This window comes from Ranitomeya variabilis, chromosome 2 (assembly GCF_051348905.1).
Source record: "Ranitomeya variabilis isolate aRanVar5 chromosome 2, aRanVar5.hap1, whole genome shotgun sequence".
In the NCBI taxonomy this organism is placed as follows: Eukaryota; Metazoa; Chordata; class Amphibia; order Anura; family Dendrobatidae; genus Ranitomeya; species Ranitomeya variabilis.
This window is the reverse complement of record NC_135233.1, coordinates 425,149,330-425,175,931: the sequence shown is the minus strand read 5'-3', so window position 1 is coordinate 425,175,931 and position 26,602 is coordinate 425,149,330. Positions and strand designations below refer to the sequence as shown.

The 26,602-nt window shown below is 49.8% G+C and overlaps 1 protein-coding gene across 4 annotated transcripts; it reads left to right on the top strand.

Moving 5' to 3' along the window:
- The first annotated feature begins 281 nt into the window (after positions 1–281).
- LOC143806373 (embryonic protein UVS.2-like) lies at positions 282–16,585 on the top strand. Of its 4 annotated transcripts, XM_077286748.1 has the most exons (14): positions 3,278–3,400; positions 5,746–5,836; positions 6,004–6,031; positions 6,112–6,165; positions 6,259–6,399; positions 6,467–6,584; positions 10,539–10,717; positions 10,813–10,894; positions 11,017–11,144; positions 12,220–12,329; positions 12,417–12,636; positions 13,435–13,553; positions 13,702–13,909; positions 16,364–16,532. In XM_077286748.1, the coding sequence occupies exons 5-14, from the start codon at positions 6,273–6,275 to the stop codon at positions 16,399–16,401; spliced, it is 1,329 nt and encodes a 442-aa protein (XP_077142863.1). In that variant the 5' UTR covers positions 3,278–3,400; positions 5,746–5,836; positions 6,004–6,031; positions 6,112–6,165; positions 6,259–6,272; the 3' UTR covers positions 16,402–16,532. The 4 variants fall into 4 exon arrangements, with proteins under 4 accessions (XP_077142864.1, XP_077142862.1, XP_077142863.1 ...); XM_077286749.1 differs by lacking the exons at positions 3,278–3,400; positions 5,746–5,836 and adding an exon at positions 282–319; XM_077286747.1 differs by lacking the exon at positions 5,746–5,836 and having other exon boundaries at positions 3,265–3,400.
- Positions 16,586–26,602: the final 10,017 nt, after the last annotated feature.

Sequence of the window (26,602 nt, the reverse complement as noted above, 5' to 3'; positions counted from 1 at the left end):
GATGTGATTGATGGTTGCCAGGGCGACGAGGCCCCAGTGCCAGGCTGGGGGCCAAATATGCACTTTGTAAATTAGACAGTAAAGTAAAAACATGAACTTATAGACTTTTTTCTGTAAAACAGCGCCTCTTGTGTCCTCAGTCTGTGTGTGATATTGCAGCTCTGGCTGAAGTGAAGCTACAAGTCCTGGCACGGCCTGTGCACCACAGCGGCGCTGTGTCAGATATACCCGCCATCATCATTCGCTCCCAGATTATTTTTCCTTGTTTTTGTTATTTTTCGTCTCCATAGACGATGAGGGCTTGTTGTATTCAGGACAGGTTGTAGTTCTGACCGTTCATTTTACTGTATATTGTCCTGAAAACAGGAAAGAGATTCCAAGTGCTGCAAAATGATGAAAAAAAGCGATTCCACCATTGTTGTGTTTACAGCGTTCGTTGTGCGGTAATGACCCGGAGAGGCGATTCCTCCGTCAGTGCGAAGACGGCGACATCAAAACTGGGTTTTATTTTCATTATTTTATTGGTGCAAAAATTCAGAACCAAAAATTGTCTCCAACTCCTGAGACCCTCTGATCGCGCACATGGCACTGTCTGGGGGCTTGTCTTATAGAGCGCTGTATGGGGGCTTGGATTTTATGGCGCTGTATGGGGGCTTGTCTATTACGGCGCTGTATGGGGGCTTGTCTATTACGGCGCTGTATGGGGACTTGCCTATTACGGCTCTGTATGGGGGCTTGTTCTTTTACGGCTCTGTATGGGGGCTTGTCTATTACGGCTCTGTATGGGGGCTTGTCTATTACGGCTCTGTATGGGGGCTTGTCTATTACGGCTCTGTATGGGGGCTTGTATATTACGGCGCTGTATGGGGGCTTGTCTATTACGGCTCTGTATGGGGACTTGTCTATTACGGCTCTGTATGGGGGCTTGTTCTTTTACGGCGCTGTATGGGGGCTTGTCTATTACGGCGCTGTATGGGGGCTTGTCTATTACGGCGCTGTATGGGGGCTTGTCTATTACGGCGCTGTATGGGGGCTTGTCTATTACGGCGCTGTATGGGGGCTTGTCTATTACGGCGCTGTATGGGGGCTTGTCTATTACGGCTCTGTATGGGGACTTGTTCTTTTACGGCTCTGTATGGGGGCTTGCCTTTTACGGCGCTGTATGGGGGCTTGCCTTTTACGGCTCTGTATGGGGGCTTGCCTTTTACGGCGCTGTATGGGGGCTTGTCTATTACGGCTCTGTATGGGGACTTGTTCTTTTACGGCACTGTATGGGGGCTTGTCCATTACGGCTCTGTATGGGGACTTGTTCTTTTACGGCGCTGTATGGGGGCTTGTCTATTACGGCGCTGTATGGGGGCTTGTCTATTACGGCTCTGTATGGGGACTTGTTCTTTTACGGCTCTGTATGGGGGCTTGCCTTTTACGGCGCTGTATGGGGGCTTGCCTTTTACAGCTCTGTATGGGGCTTGTCTATTACAGCTCTGTATGGGGCTTGTCTATTACGGCTCTGTATGGGGGCTTGCCTTTTACGGCACTGTATGGGGGCTTGTCTTTTACGGCGCTGTATGGGGACTTGTTCTTTTATGGCGCTGTAAGGGGGCTTGCCTTTTACAGCGCTGTATGGGGGCTTGTCTTTTACGGCACTTTATGGGAGCTTGTCTTTTACGACGCTGTATGGTGCTTGTCTTTTACGGCGCTGTATGGGGGCTTATCTTTTATGACGCTGTATGGGGGCTTGTCTTTTACGGCTCTGTATGGGGGCTTGTGTTTTACGGCGCTGTGTGGAGGCTTGTCTTTTACGGCGCTGTATGGAGGCTTGTCTTTTACAGCGCTGTATGGAGGCTTGTCTTTTATAACTCTGTATGGGGGCTTGTCTTTACGGCGCTGTGTGGGGGCTTGTCTTTTACAACTCTGTATGGGAGCTTGTCTTTTACGGCGCTGTATGGGGCTTGTCTTTTACGGCACTGTATGGGGGCTTGTCTTTTACGGCGCTGTATGGAGGCTTGTCTTTTACGGCACTGTATGGAGGCTTGTCTTTTACGGCACTGTATGGAGGCTTGTCTTTTACGGCGCTGTATGGGGGCTTGTCTTTTATGGCGCTGTGTGGGGGCTTGTCTTTTACGGCGCTGTATGGAGGCTTGTCTTTTACGGCGCTGTGTGGGGGCTTGTCTTTTATGGCGCTGTATGGGGGCTTGTCTTTTACGGCTCTGTATGGGGGCTTGTCTTTTACGGCGCTGTATGGGGGCTTGTCTTTTGTGGCGCTGTATGGGGGCTTGTCTTTTACAACTCTGTATGGGGGCTTTTCTTTTACGGCTCTGTATGGGGGCTTGTTTTTTATGGCGCTGTATGGGGGCTTGTCTTTTACGGCTCTGTATGGGGGCTTGTCTTTTACGGCGTTGTATGGGGGCTTGTCTTTTACAGCGCTGTATGGGGGCTTGTCTTTTACAACTCTGTATGGGGACTTGTTCTTTTACGGCACTGTATGGGGGCTTGTTCTTTTAAGGCGCTGTATGGGGGCTTGCCCTTTACGGCGCTGTATGGGGGCTTGTCTATTACGGCGCTGTATGGGGGCTTGTCTATTACGGCTCTGTATGGGGGCTTGTCTATTACGGCGCTGTATGGGGGCTTGTCTATTACGGCTCTGTATGGGGGCTTGTCTATTACGGCGCTGTATGGGGGCTTGTCTATTATGGCGCTGTATGGGGGCTTGTCTTTTACGGCGCTGTGTGGGGGCTTGTCTTTTATGGCACTGTATGGGGGCTTGTCTTTTACAACTCTGTATGGGGGCTTTTCTTTTACGGCTCTGTATGGGGCTTGTCTTTTATGGTGCTGTATGGGGACTTGTTCTTTTACGGCGTTGTGTGGGGGCTTGTTTTTGGCATCATATGGGGCTTGTCTTTGGCGCTGCAAGCTGATGTGGTTTTCAGACCATTTTGGCGCTTTTAATTGCATCTTTTTTACAGAGGAGCCGCGGCTGAAAAACGTCAGTTTTGGTGCTTTCTGTTTTTTTTTCTCTTTATATCGTTTACTGATCAGGAGAAATAATTTCCTCTTTCCATAGATTCGTCTCTAATGGCAATTTGGTGACATCTCGAATGTTTTTTTGTTTTTTTTTAATAAGGGAATTTATTTGGATTTTTCTGCTTTCTATCTTTACACTTTTTATTACACTTTACGTCTATTTTTCCCTTACTGGACATAAACCCTCGATGCTGTATATAGGAAATATGAGGGGCTGATGTGAAGGGCAACCACATGCCACTGACTTCAGGAGCCCCCCGGCCCCCACGGTTACCCACGATTGATTACAGGGGCTGCTGAACACCGGTGAACACGTGGACCGACAACCCAACCGTTTACATGCTGTGGTCAGTGATTGACAGCAGCATCTGACAAGGTAAACCAATGATCACTTATACACTGTAGTAAGCGATGGGTTAACAGGTGGGCTCCCCTCCCTCTGTCTGACCGCATAAGTGCTATGTTCAGTGCTGACCCTGGCGTTAACGGGGTTAGACTGCTGCGCCAATGCCTGACGGGCACCTTTGTCACCAGGGGTCGATGTCACTTCACCTGTCAGTGGTTTCATTGTTATGACGAATAAAAGCACTATGAATGGAGATAAGCTGCAATTCCAGATACAACCTATGAACATGGGTGGTGCTATCTCTGGAGGAAAAATAAAGCACCAATGTGTTTATAATCTGTGATCTGAGGAGGTCATCACCTATCCTGGGTATGTGATGACGTATTGTCACTGGACAACCCCTTTAAGTCTGGTCCAAGCTCCGCAGCAGGTGTCTGATCATCCTTTGGAGCACCTGTCCTTGCAGAGCTGTCCCTCCCCTATCATCTCTGCTCACCGTGTCCTCAGCCCTCTCCCTCCCTGCTCCTTATATATAGACCCAGGGACGTGTTCTCCGCACATCTCGCCTGGACACCACAATGCCGCCCTCTCTCCTACTGATAGGCACTGTCATGGGCTTGTGCGCAGGGAGCCCCCCGCAGGTACGTGTGATGCCCCTTACCCTGCAGTCTGAGTCCTGGAAAATGTCTCTGTGGTAGATTGTAAGCTCCTGTGTATTTGTACTGCTGCCTGCGGCTGCTCTTGTTTTTTTGTCATTTGCACAATTACGTTACTTACATCTAATTATCCAGATGATTGAGCCTAATTCGCGATTTGCAACAATTTTCCACAATTGCCCAAAATCTGTCTTTTGGTGGAGAAGTCGGGGGCTAATCTGCAAACTTTTTGCACTTAAAATTAGCAAAAAAAAATGTTCAGCAAACTTCATCAGCACTCGAATTTAATTATGAACAAATTGGCGCAATTTCCTCCAGTGAAAAAAGAACAACAGAAAAGATACAAAAAATAACTTAAAAAAAATCAATACACATCGCACACGGCGCTTTAAGACTTTAAAATATTGTTTTGTGTTTTGGTTTTTTTCGCTGGCGCAAATTGCTTCAAATTCTTCAAAATAGCGCAGACAACTTGATCATTTTTGTGCAGATCCTTTTAGAGTAAAAAGTTGCAGAATCCTTTAAGGCTGCTGTCACACTAGCAGTATTTGGTCAGTATTTTACATCAGTATTTGTAAGCCAAAACCAGGAGTGGGTGATAAATGCAGAAGTGGTGCATATGTTTCTATTATACTTTTCCTCTAATTGTTCCACTCCTGGTTTTGGCTAGAAATACTGATGTAAAATACTGACCAAATACTGACCGTGTGACAACAGCCTAAGATGCACGAAAATAAAAAAAAAATAAAGAAAATATAGATTTACAAATTTTTGTTGCTGGTGTTCTGCGCCAGTTTTTATAAATGATGCGCTCTAGAAAGTTGCGCCGAATTCACCAGGATGCAAGCACCTCTGGATAAATGCGGCAGATGTAACCGCTGCTCTCGGTCACTTCCCCTCCTGGTTAAGATCCTCTCACGTTTGAAAAACTTGGCAACTCCGTCTGAGACCGGCGCAAAAACGTTAACGTCGCACGCAAATTCTGTAACATTTCAAGTTATTTTACACCAGAACTCGCTTTACAAACGATGAGTCAGATTTTTCTATTATGCTGGGGTTATTATTGTGCAACATTTTGAAAAGTCGCAAATTATGAATTCGGCTAAAACATCTGGATAATCGAACGACCGTAATACCTAAAAAAGCGGATAAATGTAATATAAAAAAGGGGCCAATTAAATAATAAACCGCCGGTAACAAAGTCAATATTGGAGCCGTTCTTACTCTAGAAAAAAAGGCGCAAAAGCGATGACGAATCGGGGCCTTCGGGTTTTTAGCTTGAAGTTTTCCTACTTCTTTCATGTTCCGTTTCATTATTGGTATTGTTTGCACTTGCGGAAGGACACGACTATAAATTCGGACCCAATATATATATATATATATATATATATATATATATACACACACACACAGTACACTGTATTTCTGCGCATACATATGGTACAATTCGCATTCCTTATGACTAATAGATTGACCACTGCAGACAATCACAGATCTCAGAACATGGGACATTACCGCTGGAGCAGCACAGTGACCATAACGTCTTCTATTATAACTTTTGTTTTTGTTTTCCAAACTTTTTTGCTAAATCAGAGAACCCCTGTAATAGTTTTTGAGGGGTGAACACATGATTTGCACCTGTCGCCTCTTTTGGGTGATGCTGCATAACGGGTTTCCTGACATGTTAATGTTAATGACACAATCCTGTATAACGAGCAGTGGTAGAAGAGGGAGCCGGTGACTCCAGAGTGCGACAGAGTCTGGGCGAAAGCTGCCAGAGCGTCTTTAGGAGTAACACCGGGGGTGCCATGTAAGTCCACCATTCCCCGGGAAGCTTATCAGCCGTGCAACGTCACCACTGTTCCAGAGAAGTTTACTTGCTCACTGTATGGCAGTATTATCACTGGATGGCGGTATTATTTATTGCTCATCTTATTTTTGTTCTAAATTTGTTTTTCTTCCCACTTTTTACTCCAGAATCCGCAGTTCAGATCCGGCGGCTCAGGTCAGTGATACCTTCTTAGTAACTTCCCGGGATTGTCAGAAGGAGATTTCCTAACTTTCCGCCATGTTTTATTTCTACAGATCGGACACCTCCCAGTGACGACATCTTCACTGACATTTTATCTTCCAACCAAGGTATGTGACACGGAGCGATGTTGGGGACACTGAGGTGGCGGCACACCGTTCCCGGGGGTCAGCATTCAGCATCATGTCTTCCTCTCCGTCCAGGAAGCTCCCGGCTTATGTTACAAGGAGACATTGCTGTCGGGAGGAACAGGAACGCTCTGACCTGTCGAGGAAAGTCCTGTCTATGGCCGAAAACAGCAAACGGTTGGGTCCAGGTGCCGTATACCTTGTCCAACAGCTACGGTACGTATGTCTATAAGGGGCTACGCATGAGCCATCCATGAGAGTCATAGAGATGTATGGATTACAGCTCCGGAGGAGAAGACGCTCATCCAAGCAGCCATGGAGGAGGTAGCAGTTCTCACTTGTGTGCGGTTCATTCCACGTCAGGGGGAGCCCAGTTATCTGAGGATCCAGGCCAACGACGGGTGAGTGCGGCACATCACTGACGTATGACGCGTGTGACTAAGGTATCGGGACTAGAATCTGACCAGTATGGCAGCCTGGCGCTGACTCCTCATAAGCTCCGACTACGCGGAGTGAAAAAGCTGCTCGTTTTCTGTCCATGGAAAATCTGCAGAGGAATATGGCGCCAGCCACGCGGATGTCTTCACACGCGCCAACATTTTCCTATGCAATCCATTGTTCAATAACAGACACATTATAGTCTTCGTTTTTCATGCGCCTTTTTTTTTTAGTTATCCTAAATACGGCTAGAATTTCAGGATTTTTTTTTTTGCAGAAATATTATTTTTTTTGTAGAATAAAACTGAATTATTTCACCAGGAAATTCCCGTAATGAGAGCGTTTGTCAGATACGAGCTCTGCCGCTGCTGGAAAGGCGTTCGGGTGGGAGGGTTGTGACAGCGCCATGTCAGCGCATTCAGGAGAATCACGCCATAAAGTGAGTGGCAGCGCTATGGAAGCTAATTAAGCAATTAGCACATACGATAAACACAAGTATTTTATATCCGTGGAGGAGAATTTCATCTGTAGATGGAGAAAATCTAACTGCCGCATAAGCACGGGCCCGGCTAATCAGCCAGTAAACACTATTCCCCTGCTAACGAAATCGCGGCTCCTCGTGGGCGGCGACCTGCACAGATTCAGGTCATCCAATAGAAAAGAGGACAGAACAGCTGCGTCTGGCCTCCGCTCTGCCAGAGGCACACATAGGCACCTGGGGGGCCCGGGCTCCAATGTAATAAATGATCCATCAGAAGATGCCCCCTGACTTTAGAGACCTTCACATCTTTAGCTTTTAATCGGACCAATCTTTCATCCTTAGCTAAAAAAACGGGGCGACAGGTAGGGATCCCCATGTGTTGACCATATATTACTCCTTTCGGGGGGCGTTTAATTTGGTATCTGCCCCTGTCAGAGCAAGTGTTCCAATTAACAGCCCCCTATCAATTTCCAAACATACACCCATATGAAAAGGGATTATAGGGAGCACAAAATTACTATTCAAACCAAGCCCAACACCTCGCAGGAGACGTAACCCTAAAAAAAATCAAACCTTTAGTGTCCAAATTCATTGCTGTGGTTACCGGATATTGTCCTTTTTCTTTATTTTTTTTTTAACTCAAATAAATGTTTATTAAGAATAACATTACAATTGACATGTTACATTCTTGTTTTCAGTACAAAGTTTTCCCCCCAAACGAACCCTGTAATCCCAACTTATCCCCCCCCCCAATAAGACAGCCCACCTTGTTTAGCTCCACACTCAAATCTATGGGATGACTATCCCCTCAGTTAGGACCATAGACCACGTTTTATGTTTTCACCAATTCAGGGTCTTGATTCACCCGGTCTCTATAACAAACCTATCCCATGGCAAGCCACGGAGACCACAGCTTATCGAACATTTCAATTTTCCCTCTTTTCTGATTGTCCTTTATCTTTATATGTTATGTAAGGTTTCTCTTACTGAGAGTGTTGGGGGACACTCACTTGGCCGCGATATTCAAGCACACGGGCACGGGTTTATAAAACAAAGCAGTCCATGCGGTTTATTAAGCGTCATAAACCGGGTTACGCACAGTTCATAACTTGTATCACATAGAACACAACAGGCACCAACTGGTGATATTTACTTGCAGCTTCAAACACTTCAGTGTACGGCTTTGCCTTACGGCCACTAACACGCTGGTCCCCCCTTAACCAGTTCCCAAGGGAGACCACACAGTTCATAGAACTTCACAAGCACTGCCGGCCTGTACGATACCTGACAGGAGCTCCGGCTCCACCTGCCGACTCTTCTAACAGCCTTTGGGTAAGCTGCCTAACGGGGATCACCAACTCGCCTGGTCAATACACAGCAGTCAGTCCAGACCTCACCGAAGGACTCCAGCTTCCCCACACTCTGTTAACACTCTTCTGGGTAAGCTGCCTAACGGGGATCCCCAACTTGCCTGGTCGGCACCCAGTAGTCAGTCCAGACCTCACCGAAGGACTCCAGCTTCCCCACACAGTAACAGTCCCTGGCCCCGCAGATCCCGGTCCTCACCCCGTGCTATTCAGGGATCCGATCCTCGTCGCAGGACCTCCCAACACCCAGGTAGCCAGGACCCTGCCTGGTGGCCTAGTCCGGGTATTCTTCAGGACGTCCTTCCCCAGCCGGGAACGTCCAATACCCAGGCCACCCGAAGCCAAGTCTCACGGTCTCAGGTGCTTGCAGGACCCTGGTCATTCCCAGAACAGTCCAGCACCGACCATCTCAGGTGCTTGCAGGACCCTGGTCATTCCCAGAACAGTCCAGCACCAACCATCTCAGGTGCTTGCAGGACCCTGGTCATTCCCAGAACAGTCCAGCACCAACCATCTCAGGTGCTTGCAGGACCCTGGTCATTCCCAGAACAGTCCAGCACCAACCATCTCAGGTGCTTGCAGGACCCTAGTCATTCCTAGGACGATCCAGCACCTTCATCTCAGGTTCCTCGGTTCCAGGTGCTCACAGGACCCTAGACCACACAGGACCTACCGGACACACCTCTCAGCTCCACACACAGGGAGCTCACAATGAACACTGACTCACACCCTGGTCACGTTACATACTGGTAACCACTCCCCTGGGTGGGAGTGTATGTGTGGCTAGTCTGACCCTCCCATCTCTCATGACTAGCCTAGTAAGTCACCCAAACTTAACTATACACATTACACAAACTCTTGAGGGACTACAGGTCCCAGCAAATCACAATACATCTGACTTACCACGCAGACTCCCTCTGCGACACATATCGGCCATTCATAACACTGCCGATTACAGGTTCACCACTATTACCACAACAGATACGCCTCCATGCATATCTCACAGAGCGCCCCCTAGCTGCCACAGGGGTCACTACACCACAGTTAATAAGGCAATTGGTGCATCCTGGGCGTGGCCAGACAGTTCAGTGCACCTTCCACCTACCTGCTTGTTGTGTTTCTATCTCCCTTTTGTCAATCAGAGAAGTAATGGGTAGGGAGATGTGGAAAACAAGTAGGTGGGAAGTGGCACTGAATTCTTTGGCCACACCCAGGATGCACCAAGCACCTCATTAGCATAAAGTAATTAATAACAATTTTGGGGCATCCTACAATATAGCAATGCTGCAATACCAGACACCACCTTTCAGCAGGTGTGATGCTGTTTTTGAAGGAAGGCAGCCATGTTTTTCTAATTATGGACAACCCCTTTAAGGCTTTGTCCAGCTCTTCGAGTCGCCGCGGGTGCGTTTAGCTGCTCTACAATCCATATATTATGGGAGTACAGGCGTCTTTACAGGTAACGGTTTTGGGATCCTTTGTTTATTGTGCTGTGATCCGTGCAGATGAGGTGCAGGAGCCGCGGCCGTCTCAAAAGATGAACTTTTGGAAGGTGGATTTTATTTCTTTGTGCAATTCGCAGCAAAAAGTCCCTAAGCCATCACGGGTGAAATCCCAGTCAACAGTGGACGGGACGAGAGGCGGCCACCTACCAGTCCGCACAGTGACGACTTGGACGATACTACAAAGCCTCGTTCTCCCAGTGGTCGGGGTCCCAGCCCAGTGTCCCACCCCAACACCCCCCCCCCATTGTCCCACCACAGCACCCACCCCAACGCCCTTCCCCCCATCATCCCACCCCACCGCCCGTCCCCCTATTGTCCCACCACAGCTTCCCACCCCAATGTCCCTGGATCCCTGTGTACAGAGAAGGAACTTATCATTTAGTGAATGGTGGCATATTACTAGGCTTTGATTGCTGGGGGTCCAACCTCTGAGACTGGGGGTCGCAGTGCTGTTCCAGTTCTGTGCAGAGGCGCTCCCACCGCTCGTCCGTGCAGGGGGCTGCGGCCGCTCGTCTTTGCTTACAGTGAATTATTTTATCTCTCTGACATTTTATTTTGCTGAAGGTGCTGGTCCTACGTGGGGCGTTTAGGGGGCGCACAAGACCTGTCTCTCACGACCCCGGGGTGTCTGCACTGGGGTGTAATACAGCATGAACTGCTGCACGCTCTGGGGTTCCAACACGAGCAATGCCGCAGCGACCGAGACAAGTACATCCGCATTAACTGGGGGAACATCAGCCAAGGTACGGGCGGGCCGAGCATGGCGGACAGGAGCAGATGGCCGTCCACATTGCACGCCGCTGCGTCCGTCAGTCATTGCCGTCTTCTCTCCTTCTAGACAAAGAACGTAATTTCTACAAGATGAGCACCCAGAACCTCGGCGTGCCGTACGATTACCTCTCCGTGTTACACTACGGCAAGTAAGTATGGCGGATGTAATGACGACGGCGGAGAACCCATTGGGGTCCATGTCCGCGCCGCCGGCAATTATACTTACCATTACCTTACAGTCTCCAATAGGTCTTTTCTTTCATTGCTGCAGATTTGCCTTTGCCACTAATTCTGGGAAACCCACTCTGGAGCCGACCGGAGACCCCCATGCCCTGATCGGTCAGCGCATTGGGTTAAGTTCCTTGGATGTTTCCAAGATTAAAAAGCTCTACGAATGCAGTAAGTTGGAGAATGAGTCGAGTATGATGTGTAAGAAAAGGCTGGGAGTTGTAGTCCCACAACTGCCGATGGCCGGCAGATAATTGATTCCGGCTCTATGGTCGTTGGGGTGGTCCTCTGTGCCTTGTGCTGACCCCACAGTGGCCTGAGAGCTCGTATGGATGTCCGCCATTGATTCCTCCAAGAAGTTTTCTATCAGCTTGTATTACACAGAGATTGGATAATTAGTGATTATGGCCGACCTGAGACCCCGGAGGTGTGCGGACCCCAGGGCCAAGAGGTGTGCGGACCCCAGGGCCCAGAGGTGTGCGGACCCCGATATCTGGTGAAGATGCCCTCCGTTCCGCCAAACGCTGAGGGGCAGGAAAAAGGGGCGCAGCCCCAACACTGCCAAGGCCTTATTTTTGCCCACATAAAAATAGTGCCCCTTTGTGAAGCCCCCAAACAGTGTGACCAAGCCATAATGTCCCTCTACACAGTGTACTGCCCCAAAGATGCCCCCACAGTGCCACTCCCAACAACTCCCACTATGAAACCCCCACAGCCTCCCTTACACGTTATCAGGTCTGTATAGTGCCCCCCACAAATTATTCTGCCCCCGCAGTTTTTCCCTACACCATGTGATGCCCCCACTTAGTACGCTGTCTCCACTGCCTTTCCCCACACTAAATGATGCTCGTGTGATACCCCAAAGTGCCCTCAAGCCCCCAATGTGGTGCCCTCTGCTCCTCTGCAAGGCAAGTTAATAAGGCTCACCTCGCTCCGCTCCCACGATGAGGGGAGGCAGAATATGGCGCGGCGCGAGGTGACGTCATGACACCTCCTGTGCCGAACCTACACCACCATTGTGTTTATCTGTTTCTGCGTCCTAAAGTAAGTGGGACATACCCCCAACCTCCCCAAATCCGGACTGTCCTGCTGTATCCGGGGGCAGGGGCATCAGGCTGCTCCATGGTCTTCTGTGTGACCACATCAGTGTTTTCCTGCTCAGTGTGTGAGCGGCTGGTGGTCCCTCTATAGTCAGGGCTGTGGAAGGCCCTGGCAGGGCACTACATGCGCCTCTCTGATGTTTTAGATGTCTGCAGTCACCTGCTGCCAGATGCACATGGGAAGTTTTCATGGGAGTCCAAGAAGAATCCGAACCTTACGGCTTGTGTGTGGCTTATCCGCGTCCCAGAGGACAAGGTACTGCCACAGATATGTGACGGCTGAGCCTTGTAGTACATCAGCTAGATGACTGACTTCTGCTGCCTTTGCTTATCTTGTCTTTAGGTTTTCTTGCAGTTTGAGTCCTTCAGCATCCAGCCCTCCCCCGACTGCGCGCAGGCCTCGGTCACCGCGTACGATGGAATCGGCACAGAGGCCGCCATTCTTATCCACAAGGGCTGCGGAAACATCGCTCCGCTCGCTCAGATCTCCTCCGGAAGGTTCCTGAAAATACAATTCACCGGCTCGGGGACCAGAAGCAGCTTTAAGGCGACGTACAGTTCAAGTGAGTGCATGGAGGTGGCCACAAAGAGCACGCCACACTCTGGAGGACCCGCCGCACCCTGGGGGACCCGCCGCACCCTGGAGGACCCGCCACTCCCTGGAGGACCCGCCACTCCCTGGAGGACCCGCCGCACCCTGGAGGACCCGCCACTCCCTGGAGGACCCGCCGTACCTTGGAGGACCCGGCGCATCATGGAGGACCCGCCGCACTCTGGAGGACCCGCCATACCCTGGAGGACCCGCCGCACCCTGGAGGACCAGCTGCACCATGGAGGACCCGCCGTACCCTGAAGGACCCGCCACACCCTGGAGAACCCGCCGTACCCTGGAGGACCCGCCGCACCCTGGAGGACCCGCCGCACCCTGGAGGACCAGCTGCACCATGGAGGACCCGCCATACCCTGGAGGACCCGCCGCACCCTGGAGTACCCGCTGCAACCTGGAGGACCCGCCGCCCGATGGAGGACACGCCACGTCCATGTGTTACGTGGGCAGCCCATTGTTTCCAGTTACCAATGTGTAATGTTGCATTTCCCCCTGTGGTGGCGCTGCAGAGAAACTGAAGGCTTGCTGCCAGGATCCCTGCAGATCACCACTGATTAGAGGGGCATTTCACAGCACAGAGCAGATCCCTGATCCCACAGGATCACCGGCCGGAGTCCCACACACAAGTCATGCAGAATGTCTCTGGTATCCAGAATAATGGGGATGGCTCCATGTTTCTTCGGGGGGCTGGTGTTAAGTCTGGCGGTATATTATATGGACGCTTCTTTATAATGGTGCCTTTCTTATATTTCAGTAAAGTGCGGGGGATTCTTAATCAACACAACCGGAAACTTTTCGACGCCACATTTTCCCTCTAAGTACCCGAACTCGGTGAACTGTGTGTGGGTCTTGTCCGCTCCTGCTGGATATCAGGTAAGTGACGGGCATCACTAGTGATTGTCTGTGGGGGTGACGCGCCCCAGGACTGGGCTACACCACCTCTCCATTCACTTCTATGGGGAATGTGACCAGTGTGAATCCTGGATCCACTAGGGGTCATGTATCCTTTCTGACTTTGCAGATCTCGCTCCACGTTGCCTTGTTTAGTTTGGAGCCGTCACCCGGCTGCTCCTACGACTATTTCCTCCTCCGTGACGGTCGGAGACAAACCAAGAAGTGCGGACAGCTGCCCAAGCTGGACTTCATGTCTTCCACCCATTCTCTCATGGTGCATTTCCACAGCGACTCCTCTGTCCAGGCGAATGGCTTCATGGCTACGTACTCGTTCTGTAAGTAGATATACGAGTGTCGGACGCAGACGCTGCAGCTCCAAGTGCAGACAGTTGTGCAGTACCGATCATTGCCACTATTAATGGGTGGCGCTGTGGCATGTCTGATGGATGGAGGTGATGGGTGGAGGTGATGGGTGTTACACTCTGATCATCTGATATTGATGACCAGTCCTGATGACATTAACACCCCAAGACAGGGAGACCAGTTTTACAGCCACTTCTGCAACTCCAATAACTCTGCCACTAATCACTGCCATAATCAGCGCCATGCATAGCGACCATGAATGAGACCGCAGCTCTCTCCCATCCATGGCAAATTGGAAGCTAGCGACAGCACCATTCACAGCCGCAGCTTCTTCCAATACGCCTCAATCGGCTGATCGGTGGGGGTGGCGGGAGCCCGAAATGATGTAACACAGCTGGGACAATGATGTAGCAGAGTTATTGCAGCAGAGGCTGAGTAACGGAGCTGGAACAACGATGTAGCAGAGTTGAAACAGCGGAGGCTGAATAACAGCTGGAACAATGATGTAGCAGAGGCTGAATAACGGCTGGAGCAATGATGTAGCAGAGGCTGAATAACAGGGCTGGAACAATGATGTAGCAGAGGCTGCATAACAGCTATAACAACGATGTAGCAGAGTTGAAACAGCAGAGGCTGAATAAAAGCTGGAACAATGATGCAGCAGAGGCTGAATAACAGCTGGAACAACGATGTAGCAGAAATTATGCAGTGGAGGCTGATAAACAGAGCTGGGACAATGATGTAGCAGAGTTGTATCAGCAGAGGCTGAGTAACAGAGCTGGGACAATGATGTAGCAGGGTTGTAGCAGCAGAGGCTGAGTAACAGAGCTGGGACAATGATGTAGCAGAGTTGTATCAGCAGAGGCTGAGTAACAGAGCTGGGACAATGATGTAGCAGGGTTGTAGCAGCAGAGGCTGAGTAGCAGAGCTGGGACAATGTTGTAGCAGCAGAGGCTGAGTAGCAGAGCTGGGACAATGATGTAGAGGAGTTGTAGCAGCAGAGGCTGAGTAGCAGAGCTGGGACAATGATGTAGCAGAGTTGTAGCAGCAGAGGCTGAGTAACAGAGCTGGGACAATGATGTAGCAGGGTTGTAGCAGCAGAGGCTGAGTAGCAGAGCTGGGACAATGATGTAGCAGGGTTGTAGCAGCAGAGGCTGAGTAACAGAGCTGGGACAATGATGTAGCAGAGTTCTTGCAGAGGAGGCGGAGTAGCAGAGCTGGGACAATGATGTAGCAGGGTTGTAGCAGCAGAGGCTGAGTAACAGAGCTGGGACAATGATGTAGCAGGGTTGTAGCAGCAGAGGCTGAGTAACAGAGCTGGGACAATGATGTAGCAGAGTTCTTGCAGAGGAGGCGGAGTAGCAGAGCTGGGATAATGATGTAGCAGGGTTGTAGCAGCAGAGGCTGAGTAACAGAGCTGGGACAATGATGTAGCAGGGTTGTAGCAGCAGAGGCTGAGTAACAGAGCTGGGACAATGATGTAGCAGAGTTCTTGTAGAGGAGGCTGAGTAACAGAGCTGGGACAATGATGCAGCAGAGTTCTTGCAGAGGAGGCTGAGTAACAGAGCTGGGACAATGATGTAGCAGGGTTGTAGCAGCAGAGGCTGAGTAACAGTGGCAGGGGGTGCTGTTTTGAGGAGCACATTCAGAAACCACAGCTGCCTTATACCCAGGAGAACAAATGAGGCTGAACAGTGGAAAGATGGGACGCAGCGTCCGACCCAGGAATCAGAGCTGTGTGTACAGGACGGTAGGATGGGCAGTGAGGACCCCCGATGCTGTGCCCTATGGGGGGGCATCTCCAGAGAATGTTCCCTATGTCCCCTGGATATGAGGACGCCGTTCTTACTGATGACACCGCGCTCCTAATTACACTTTAATTTCCTCCTTTGATCAGAGAACATTAATCTCCGGTAATGACAGATGATTGTATGGTGGACTATTGCCAGTCTGACCATTATAACCCTATAATGGACGGGTCACGGAGACGACAGGAGGATCAGACGCTAATTATAGCAGCGGCGGGTAGATCGTACCATAGCGGGGTCTTACAGGGGTTCCTAGGACTTTGATCTGGGTAGATCATCGATATCAGTGACGTCCATCCTGGGATTTCCACGACTTTTCCTTCTTGTTGTCATTTCACTGCTGAGAAGATGCATTGGAGAAATCCTGGCCGCAGCGGTGGGCTCAATGTGGACCACTGCAGGGCCTTGTGGTGCCGTCCTGTATTTTCTATTCATGTCTACATCAGCTGTGCAGTGATGGGGACATTGTAAATCCAGTATAACAGGGGCCCCTATGCATCCACAGGACACTCGGGATGTAGGGCTGGGACACTTCCGTGTGTTTACTACAGCCTCCGTGTGTGCACATTATTATTACACGTATTCCTCATCACTTATTTCTACACTTATCATTTTCAGCTTCCTCATCACCAAGACCCAAGAATCAGCATCCATAATCAGCCGCAAAATCAGAAAATCAGCTGTGATTCCTCAGGATGACAGCAGGTGGCGCAATGGAAACACAGCAAAATACTGTAAACTTCCAAGGACTATTCTCCCCCTGTGCAGAAACCGGAAACAGATGGAATCAATTGTCTTATCTGCACAGAAGATCACCTCTAGCTGAATAAATCTCCTTAGAAAGAAACACAAGTGTGACTAGTAATGTACAATAACCATAGATTACTGATCCTGTGTTATCCTCCAGAGCTGCACTCACTATTCTGCTGGTGCACTCACTGTGTACATACATTACATTACTGATCCTGAGTTACATCCTGTATTATACCCCGAGCTGCACTCACTATTCTGCTGGTGCAGTCACTGTGTACATACATTACATTACTGATCCTGAGTTACATCCTGTATTATACCCCAGAGCTGCACTCACTATTCTGCTGGCGTAGTCACTGTGTACATACATTACATTACTGATCCAGAATTACATCCTGTATTATACCCCAGAGCTGCACTCACTATTCTGCTGGTGCAGTCACTGTACATACATTACATTACTGATCCTGAGTTACATCCTGTATTATACTTCAGAGCTGCACTCACTATTCTTCTGGTGCAGTCACTGTGTACATACATTACTGATCCTGAGTTACATCCTGTATTATATCCCAGAGCTGCACTCACTATTCTGCTGGTGCAGTCACCGTGTACATACATTGCATTACTGATCCTGAGTTACATCCTGTATTATACCCCAGAGCTGCACTCACTATTCTGCTGGTGCAGTCACTGTGTACATACATTACATTACTGATCCTGAGTTACCTCCTGTATTATACTCCAAAGCTGCACTCACTATTCTGCTGGTACAGTCACTGTGTACATACATTACATTACTGATCCTGAGTTACATCCTGTATTATACTCCAGAGCTGCACTCACTATTCTGTTGGTGCAGTCACTGTGTACATACATTACTGATCCTGAGTTACATCCTGTATTATACTCCAGAGCTGCACTCACTATTGTATGAAATATCATATAAGTTTAGTTTCTCTTGTTAGCCCAGGGCTAAAAACCCCCCTTCCCTTTCACTCCGGCAAGAGCTTGCCTTGTCAATGTATGTGGGGGAGTTTTATTGAAGAAAGGTATTTACGACTGGCATAGCTGCAGTGTAAAGTTGTGCTAGCCAAAACCGGTCTGATTCCCTTCTGTAAATGCAATAAGTCCTTTGTTCCATTATTGTAAGATATTGGGCCAACGATGTAGGCTAGAAAAAGGAAAAGTACATATTGTTAACGTTCATCGGCGGTTCTGTCTGCCACTCTAAACATGTGCTTCTAATTCCATCAGGTAAAAAGTAGGGATTTCTCTGTAATTATGCATCACAAATAGGACATATTTGATCTCATTAGAATGCCAACGTCAATACGAGATGAATGCTGGGTTTGTTATGACTATGACATGTTCTGTAGCGGAGTTATAGGCATTAGACAAATTTAGGTTGAATTTAGTTAAACTGAAGAGATAGGAGGGTCTGGGAAAACCAACCCTTTTTGTGATGTCATCAAGCTGAGCTATAAGTCTGCCAGGCACCCCAGCCTGTGGTCTGTCTGCTGGAGCCTATGTGAGTCTGACTTGAAGAGCTGTTCCTAACCAGAGTCCTGATGCATTGGGACACATGGGAACTCAACTAGCCTGGTTGCCTCAAATGATCTGAACACATGTAAGTGTTATTTCTCATTTAACCCCTGTTATTTTTATAATTACCTTTGTACATATTTGCAATTGTCTCTTTTGTAACATCCTTGTAATATTTTTTTCTATAAACACTGCCTAACCTTTAATGGAGTATAATATTTCATACTAGATTCGTTCTTCATAATCTAAGACGTACCCTAAGCCTTCTGAAAGGAATTACGCTACTGTTTTGGGTTAGCTTCGGACCCGTTTAATCGAAGCTGGTGGCAGCAATACCGTGCACTGTGCCTTTGGGAGTCGTTGTAGCGACAGCGACATTGATAATTATTGTTCCTGCCTGAGCGGGAGTAGTTAAATCGCCTCGCTGCAGCGTGCCCAATAGCCAGTACATAGCAGGCAGCCTTTCTGGCGACTAATTACCCTAGGTGTAGTACCTAGTCTGACCTGAGGGTAAGGGGGGGCGCCAGAGAGCTGCAAGTTTAAGGGGAACTGTAAAGTGGGATATACATAAATCCCTGCAGTTCGTGGTATATTGTAGAGCAGTGGGATACCTAAAGTAAGCCCCTGCTGTAAATCAAGAGGTCAATAGCCTTGTGTGTGTGTTTTTTTATCTCATTGCTAGCAGTGAAGGGATAACTAGGATAAGCCCCCCTGCACATGTGATAGCCGTCTGTTGGCCTAAAGTCACCCCGATCCGCGACGTTGAGGTGACGGTCACGGTGTGAATCGTGACATATTGGTGGCAGCGGGGCAGGATTCGTGACAAATTGGTGGCAAGGCGGTGGGATCTTAGAGCATTAGTGATTTGGTTTGAGCAATCATTCCTCTCACTAAAAACTTGCAAAGTTCTTGCGAGGACTCTGCGCAAATAAGTTTGGAGAACGAACTCAGTGTTTATTAGTCCTGAGACAATTGTGTGTACTGGTAATTATCCCTTCCCTTTCTCTTTGTTTTTCTGTCCTATCTTTTATTTGGCAACCATGGTTGTGCTGGGAGAAACCTTTTATGAGCAGCAGACCAGAGACACCCTTATTGCCTTATGCAAGTCACAGCACATTGACTTTGCAGGCAAAAAGAAAGCCCAACTGGTCGCAGTTCTGGTGCAATGGGAAGCCGCTCTAGACCGCTCTCAGAGCCCAGTGGCCGCAGAAGCCAGCACCAGCGAACATGGTGCTGCAGCAGAGGTCCAACCACTGAATGCCAGCCCTGTTAGCAATCAGGGCGAATTGGACCCCCACCTGCAGGCGGCCTTGAAAGAATTCCCCACTGACGACCATGAGGGACGTCGGCAGCTGATTCAGCAATACCAGCAGGAGGCCGAGGCCCGAGATGAGCGAGAGGCCCAGCGAGCCGAGCGGGAGGCTGAGAGAGCTGAGCGGCAAACGGAGCGGGAGTACGAGCTACAGTTAGCCCGACTGCCAATGCAGGGGTAGTCCCAGTCCGGCCGTGAGTCCAGCAGCGCTCAAACACCGAAGCCCCGGCCCGAGCACTTTCCTGTGATGGAAAAGGATGGGGACTTGGACACTTTTCTGCGGGCCTTTGAGAAAGCCTGCAGACAGTACCAGCTGCCTACAGACGAATGGGCACGATACCTGACACCAGGGCTGAGAGGCAAAGCTCTGAAGGCGTTTGCTGCCCTCCCTCAAGAACGAGATGGTGACTATGAGGCCATCAAGCAGGCTCTGATAGCCAAGTACCAGCTTACACCCGAGGTGTACCGTAGAAAGTTCTGGAACCTCCAACGTGGCCCACATGACAGCTTCGGCGATGTGGCACATGGACTGGGGACCCACTTTGTCCAGTGGACCCAAGGACTGTCAGTGACCACCTTTGCACAGCTGCGAGACCTGATGATCAAAGACCAGTTCTTACATCTTTGCCCAGCTGAGGTGCGACAGTTCGTGATGGACAGAGAACCCAAAGACGTGACGAAAGCAGCGCAGATTGCCTATGAGGCCAACCGTAGATCGGAAGTGCGGAAGCCAGTCACCACCAGCTGGAGAGGGGGTAAGCCTGCAACCAACGCCAGTACCCCTGCCAGCCAACACCCCAGAGGTCCTGTCCCCGTAGCCAACAGCATCAGACCTACCACCGAACCTCGCCAGTGTTACGTCTGCAACCGGACTGGTCATATCAGTCCCTACTGTCCAGACAAGCCAAAGAAACCCCCATCCAAGGCCTCCGGGCTTAATGCAGCAGTTCTTTTGGTGGGTGGTGTGGCTGGGAGGGTGTGTGACAATGTGCAGCACGTCACCGTGGGAGGCCATGTTGCTACAGGCCTCAAGGACACCGGGGCTGAACGAACCCTCATCCGACCCGAACTGGCAGCCCCTGAAGAAATCATTCCAGGGAAAACCCTAACTGTCACTGGGATTGGGGGCATCAGCTGTCCCTTGCCAATGGCCCGGGTTTATATTGATTGGGATGCCGGGAGCGGGGTGAAGGAAGTGGGGCTGTCCGATAATTTGCCCACTGATGTTTTGTTGGGGACTGATTTGGGGAGGATGGTTGCATACTACGTCCCTGACACCCCTCCCCAATCTGCTAATAAGGGTAACGTTAACCCTGATGATGATGATGATGATGATGGGAAATCGCATGTGTTACCTGACCATGCTTTATCTTGTAATGATGCATCTGATAACCATTTTTTCCCTAGGATTGATGGTGAAAATGTGCCAACTGAACCTGATAATGATTTTTCTGTGCAAGTTGATGTGTCCATAGGTTCAGGAGTGCTCAGCCATGTCGCTCTGCGGAGTGAGATGGCTGAGGAACCCCTAGCAGGGGCAAGTGTCGGTGCTACAGGAAATGGGGAGATACATGGGAACTGTGAGGAAGGTGATGCCATGCAATTGACCAGTGCCACCGAGGAAGGTAACTGGCCCATAAGTAGCAATGCTCCTGAGGTAAAGGGGGTGGATGGGGAGGTAGAGCCCATAGCAGTGTCGGCTGATGGGTCGGTAGAAATCCCCGGGGAGACAGCCTACGTAGCTGCTGTCACCCGCAGTCAGAGTGCCCAGAACGCAAATAACTGTCTGCCTTCCGGACCCTCCTCAGTCATCACTGTGACTGAACCAGAGGTGGGCCCAGAGCAGGTCCCAGAGGGTTCCCGTGGGGAAGGGACCCTGACATTGCTTCTGGCTTCCCCTAGCCAGGAGTTTCAGGCCGCTCTGCACGCAGATGCGAGCCTAGAGAATTTGAGACAACTCGCCAAGACGCCCACCTCCGTGACTGCTAAGGAGAGGGTGTTCTGGGAAAGAGGAAGGTTGTACCGGGAGACAGTACCCGGAAAATCGCAAAAGGAGTGGTTGAAGGAAAGACAGCTGGTCGTCCCGCAGCAACTCCGGGGTGAGTTGTTACGGATTGCCCATGAGATCCCGCTAGCTGGACACTTGGGGATCAGCAAAACAAAGGCCCAGCTGTCTCAACACTTCTATTGGCCTAAGATGGGGACAGATGTGTCAAACTACTGCCGCTCCTGTGTCACCTGTCAAAGAGTGGGGAAGGCGGAGCCTGCTCTTAAGGCTCCCCTGATCCCTTTGCCAGTGATAGAGGAGTCTTTCCAGAGGATCGCGGTGGACATTGTGGGCCCGCTGGCCATCCCCAGCAGCTCTGGAAAGTGATACATCCTTACTGTGGTAGACTACGCTACCCGGTACCCAGAGGCAGTAGCTCTGTCGTCAACTAGGGCAGATAAGGTGGCGGATGCCCTGTTGGCTATCTTTTCACGTGTAGGATTTCCCAGGGAGATGCTTACCGATCAAGGGACCCAATTCATGTCTCGCCTAATGGAGGCTCTCTGTAAGAGAATGCAGGTGAAGCACCTCGTATCGAGTGCGTATCACCCACAGACCAATGGCTTGTGTGAACGCTTCAATGGTACCCTCAAACAGATGCTACGCATGCTGGTTGAGACACAAGGGCGCGACTAGGAGCGGTACCTCCCACACCTGCTGTTCGCTTACCGAGAGGTTCTGCAGGCCTCGACGGGGTCCTCCCCCTTCGAGCTTCTATACGGCAGGCGAGTCCGGGGACCCCTTGGGTTGGTAAGAGAATCCTGGGAAGAGGAGCCGAACCCTTCTGAAATGTCCATAGTGGAGTATGGCATGCGCTTCCGTGACAAGATGCAGACCTTGACGCAGTTGGTGCATGACAACATGACGCAGGCTCAGGCTGATCAGAAGCACTGGTACGACCAGAACGCCCGGGAACGGACCTACCATGTGGGTCAGAAGGTGTGGGTGCTGGTCCCCGTACCAAAAGATAAGCTTCAGGCAGCCTGGGAGGGCCCGTACGTCGTCCACCAACAGCTCCTACGTGGTCACCTACGTGGTCACACTTGACCATGCTCGGGGTAGACGAAAGGCCTTTCACGACAACATGATGAAGGTTCATCACGAACGTGAACCTTTCGTCCTACCGGTTTGCAGCTTACCCAAAGACGGGGAGGAAGACACCCTCCTGGACATGCTGGCCCAAGCCAAGGCCGGTGGGTCCATTAAGGAAGTGGAGGTAAGCGCCTCGCTAACTGAACAACAGCGGTTGCAGTTGCAAACCACACTGGAACCCTTCCGGGTCGTGTTCTCCAACCGACCTGGAAGGACTGCGTTAGCAGTCCACGAGGTGGACACTGGGAATCATGCCCCACTACGGCGAACACCCTATCGAATCTCTGACCAGGTGCAGCAGATTATGCGCCAGGAGATCGATGAGATGTTACAGCTGGGGGTGATTCGACGGTCAAAGAGCGCGTGGGCCTCACCTGTAGTTCTCATGCCAAAGAAGGACCGGACCACCCGGTTCTGCGTGGACTACCGGGGGCTCAACGCCATTACAGCCTCTGATGCGCACCCAATGCCACGCATCGAGGAGCTGCTTGAGAAGTTAGCTGGCGCAAAATACCTGACAATAATGGATCTGAGTTGAGGGTACTAGCAGATTTCCCTGAGCCCCGAGGCGCAGGAGAAGTCTGCCTTTATCACACCCTTTGGACTGTACGAGTCCACGGTCATGCCCTTCGCATGAAGAATGCCCCTGCCACTTTCCAGCGGATGGTCAACCTCCTGCTTCAGGGACTGGAGAAGTACGCAGTGGCGTACTTGGATGACATTGCCATCTTCAGTCCCTCCTGGGAGGAACACCTGCAGCATCTCGAGGAGGTGCTCAGGCGAATTCACCAAGCAGGACTGACTATCAAGCCCGGAAAGTGCCAGATGGGCATGAGGGAGGTCCACTACCTGGGGCACCGGGTAGGCGGAGGAACCCTAAAGCCAGAGCCTGAGAAAGTGGGCGTGATCGTGAACTGGCCCACTCCCGGGACCAAGAAACAGGTGATGTCCTTCCTGGGCACTGCAGGGTACTATAGGCGCTTCGTACAGCACTATAGTAGCCTGGCAAAACCTTTGACGGACTTCACCAGGAAGAAGCTACCCCACATCGTCAACTGGACAGATGGCTATGAGGGGACCTTCCAGGCGTTGAAAACCGCTCTGTGCAACGCCCCTGTGTTGAAAGCAGTCGACAGCAGTCGACCGTTCTAGGTACAGACTGACGCCAGCGAGTTTAGCCTCGGTGCTGTGCTCAGCCAGGTTGACTTGAAGGACCAAGAGCACCCCGTGTTGTACCTGAGCCGTAAACTTTTGCCGAGGGAAGTGGCCTACTCCACTATTGAGAAGGAGTGCCTGGCCATAGTCTGGGCCCTGCAGCACTTGCAGCCCTACTTGTACGGTCGCACCTTCACTGTGGTGACTGGCCACAACCCTCTGTGCTGGCTAAACGCCATGTGTGGAACCAACGGCAGGTTGCTACGCTGGATCCTTGCCCTTCAGCAGTTTGACTTCACCATTGAACACAAAATGGGCAGGGAGCATGGCAATGCAGATGGACTGTCCCGCCAGGGTGAACCTACTGAGGTGCGCATGGAGGCATACCGAGAGGTTCCGCCTCCGTAGCGCACACCAAAAGGGGGAGGTGTCACGATATTGTATGAAATATCATATAAGTTTAGTTTCTCTTGTTAGCCCAGGCTGTGGGCTACAACCCCCCTTCCCTTTCACTGCGGCAAGAGCTTGCCTTGTCAATGTATGTGGGGGAATTTTATTGAAGAAAGGCATTTACAACTGGCATAGCTGCAGTGTAAAGTTGTGCTAGCCAAAACCGGTCTGATTCCCTTCTGTAAATGCAATAAGTCCTTTGTTCCATTATTGTAAGATATTGGGCCAACGATGTAGGCTAGAAAAAAGTACATATTGTTAACGTTCATCGGCGGTTCTGTCTGCCACTCTAAACATGTGCTTCTAACTCCATCAGGTAAAAAGTAGGGATTTCTCTGTAATTATGCATCACAAATAGGACATATTTGATCTCATTAGAATGCCAATGTCAATACGAGATGAATGCTGGGTTTGTTATGACTATGACATGTGCTGTAGCGGAGTTAAAAGGCATTAGACAAATTTAGGTTGAATTTAGTTAAACTGAAGAGATAGGAGGGTCTGGGAAAACCAACCCTTTTTGTGATGTCATCAGGCTGAGCTATAAGTCTGCCAGGCACCCCAGCCTGTGGTCTGTCTGCTGGAGCCTATGTGAGTCTGACTTGAAGAGCTGTTCCTAACCAGAGTCCTGATGCATTGGGACACATGGGAACTCAACTAGCCTGGTTGCCTCAAATGATCTGAACACATGTAAGTGTTATTTCTCATTTAACCCCTGTTATTTTTATAATTACCTTTGTACATATTTGCAATTGTCTCTTTTGTAACATCCTTGTAATATTTTTTTCTATAAACACTGCCTAACCTTTAATGGAGTATAATATTTCATACTAGATTCATTCTTCATAATCTAAGACGTACCCTAAGCCTTCTGAAAGGAATTACGCTACTGTTTTGGGTTAGCTTCGGACTCGTTTAATCGAAGCTGGTGGCAGCAATACCGTGCACTGTGCCTTTGGGAGTCGTTGTAGCGACGGCGACATTGATAATTATTGTTCCTGCCTGAGCGGGAGTAGTTAAATCGCCTCGCTGCAGCGTGCCCAATAGCCAGCACATAGCAGGCAGCCTTTCTGGCGACTAATTACCCTAGGTGTAGTACCTAATCTGACCTGAGGGTAAGGGGGGGCGCCAGAGAGCTGCAAGTTTAAGCGGAACTGTAAAGCGGGATATACATAAATCCCTGCAGTTCGTGGTATATTGTAGAGCAGTGGGATACCTAAAATAAGCCCCTGCTGTAAATCAAGAGGTCAATAGCCTTGTGTGTGCTTTTTTTTATCACATTGCTAGCAGTGGAGGAATAACTAGGATAAGCCCCCCTGCACATGTGATAGCCGTCTGTTGGCCTAAAGTCACCCCGATCCGCGACGGTCACGGTGACGGTCACGGTGTGAATCGTGACATATTGGTGGCAGCGGGGCAGGATTCGTGACAACTCACTATTCTGCTGGTGCAGTCACTATGTACATACATTACTGATCCTGAGTTACATCCTGTATTATACTCCATAGCCGCACTCACTATTCTGCTGGTGCAGTCACTGTGTACATACATTACATTACTGATCCTGAGTTACCTCCTGTATTACACGCCAGAGCTGCACTCACTATTCTGCTGGTGCAGTCACTGTGTACATACAGTACATTACTGATCCTGAGTTACATCCTGTATTATACTCCATAGCCGCACTCACTATTCTGCTGGTGCAGTCACTGTGTACATACATTACTGATCCTGAGTTATATCCTGTATTATACCCCAGAGCTGCAGTCACCATTCTGCTGGTGCAGTCACTGTGTACATACATTACATTACTGATCCTGAGTTACATCCTGTATTATACTCCAGAGCTGCACTCACTATTCTGCTGGTGCAGTCACTGTGTACATACATTACATTACTGATCCTGAGTTACATCCTGTATTATACCCCAGAGCTGCACTCACTATTCTGCTGGTGCAGTCACTGTGTACATACATTACATTAATGATCGTGAGTTACCTCCTTTATTATACTCCAGAGCTGCGCTCACTATTCTGTTGGTGCTGTCACTGTGTATATACATTACATTACTGATCCTGAGTTACATCCTGCATTATACTCCAGAGCTGCACTCACTATTTTGCTGGGGCAGTCACTGTGTACATACATTACATTACTGATCCTGAGTTACATCCTGCATTATACTCCAGAGCTGCACTCACTATTTTGCTGGGGCAGTCACTGTGTACATACATTACATTACTGATCCTGAGTTACCTCCTGTATTATACCCCAGAGTTGCACTCACTATTCTGCTGGTGCAGTCACTGTGTACATACATTACTGATCCTGAGTTACATCCTGTATTATACCCCAGAGCTGCACTCACTATTCTGCTGGTGCAGTCACTGTGTACATACATTACATTACTGATCCTGAGTTACCTCCTGTATTATACCCCAGAGCTGCACTCACTATTCTGCTGGTGCAGTCACTGTGTACATACATTACATTAATGATCGTG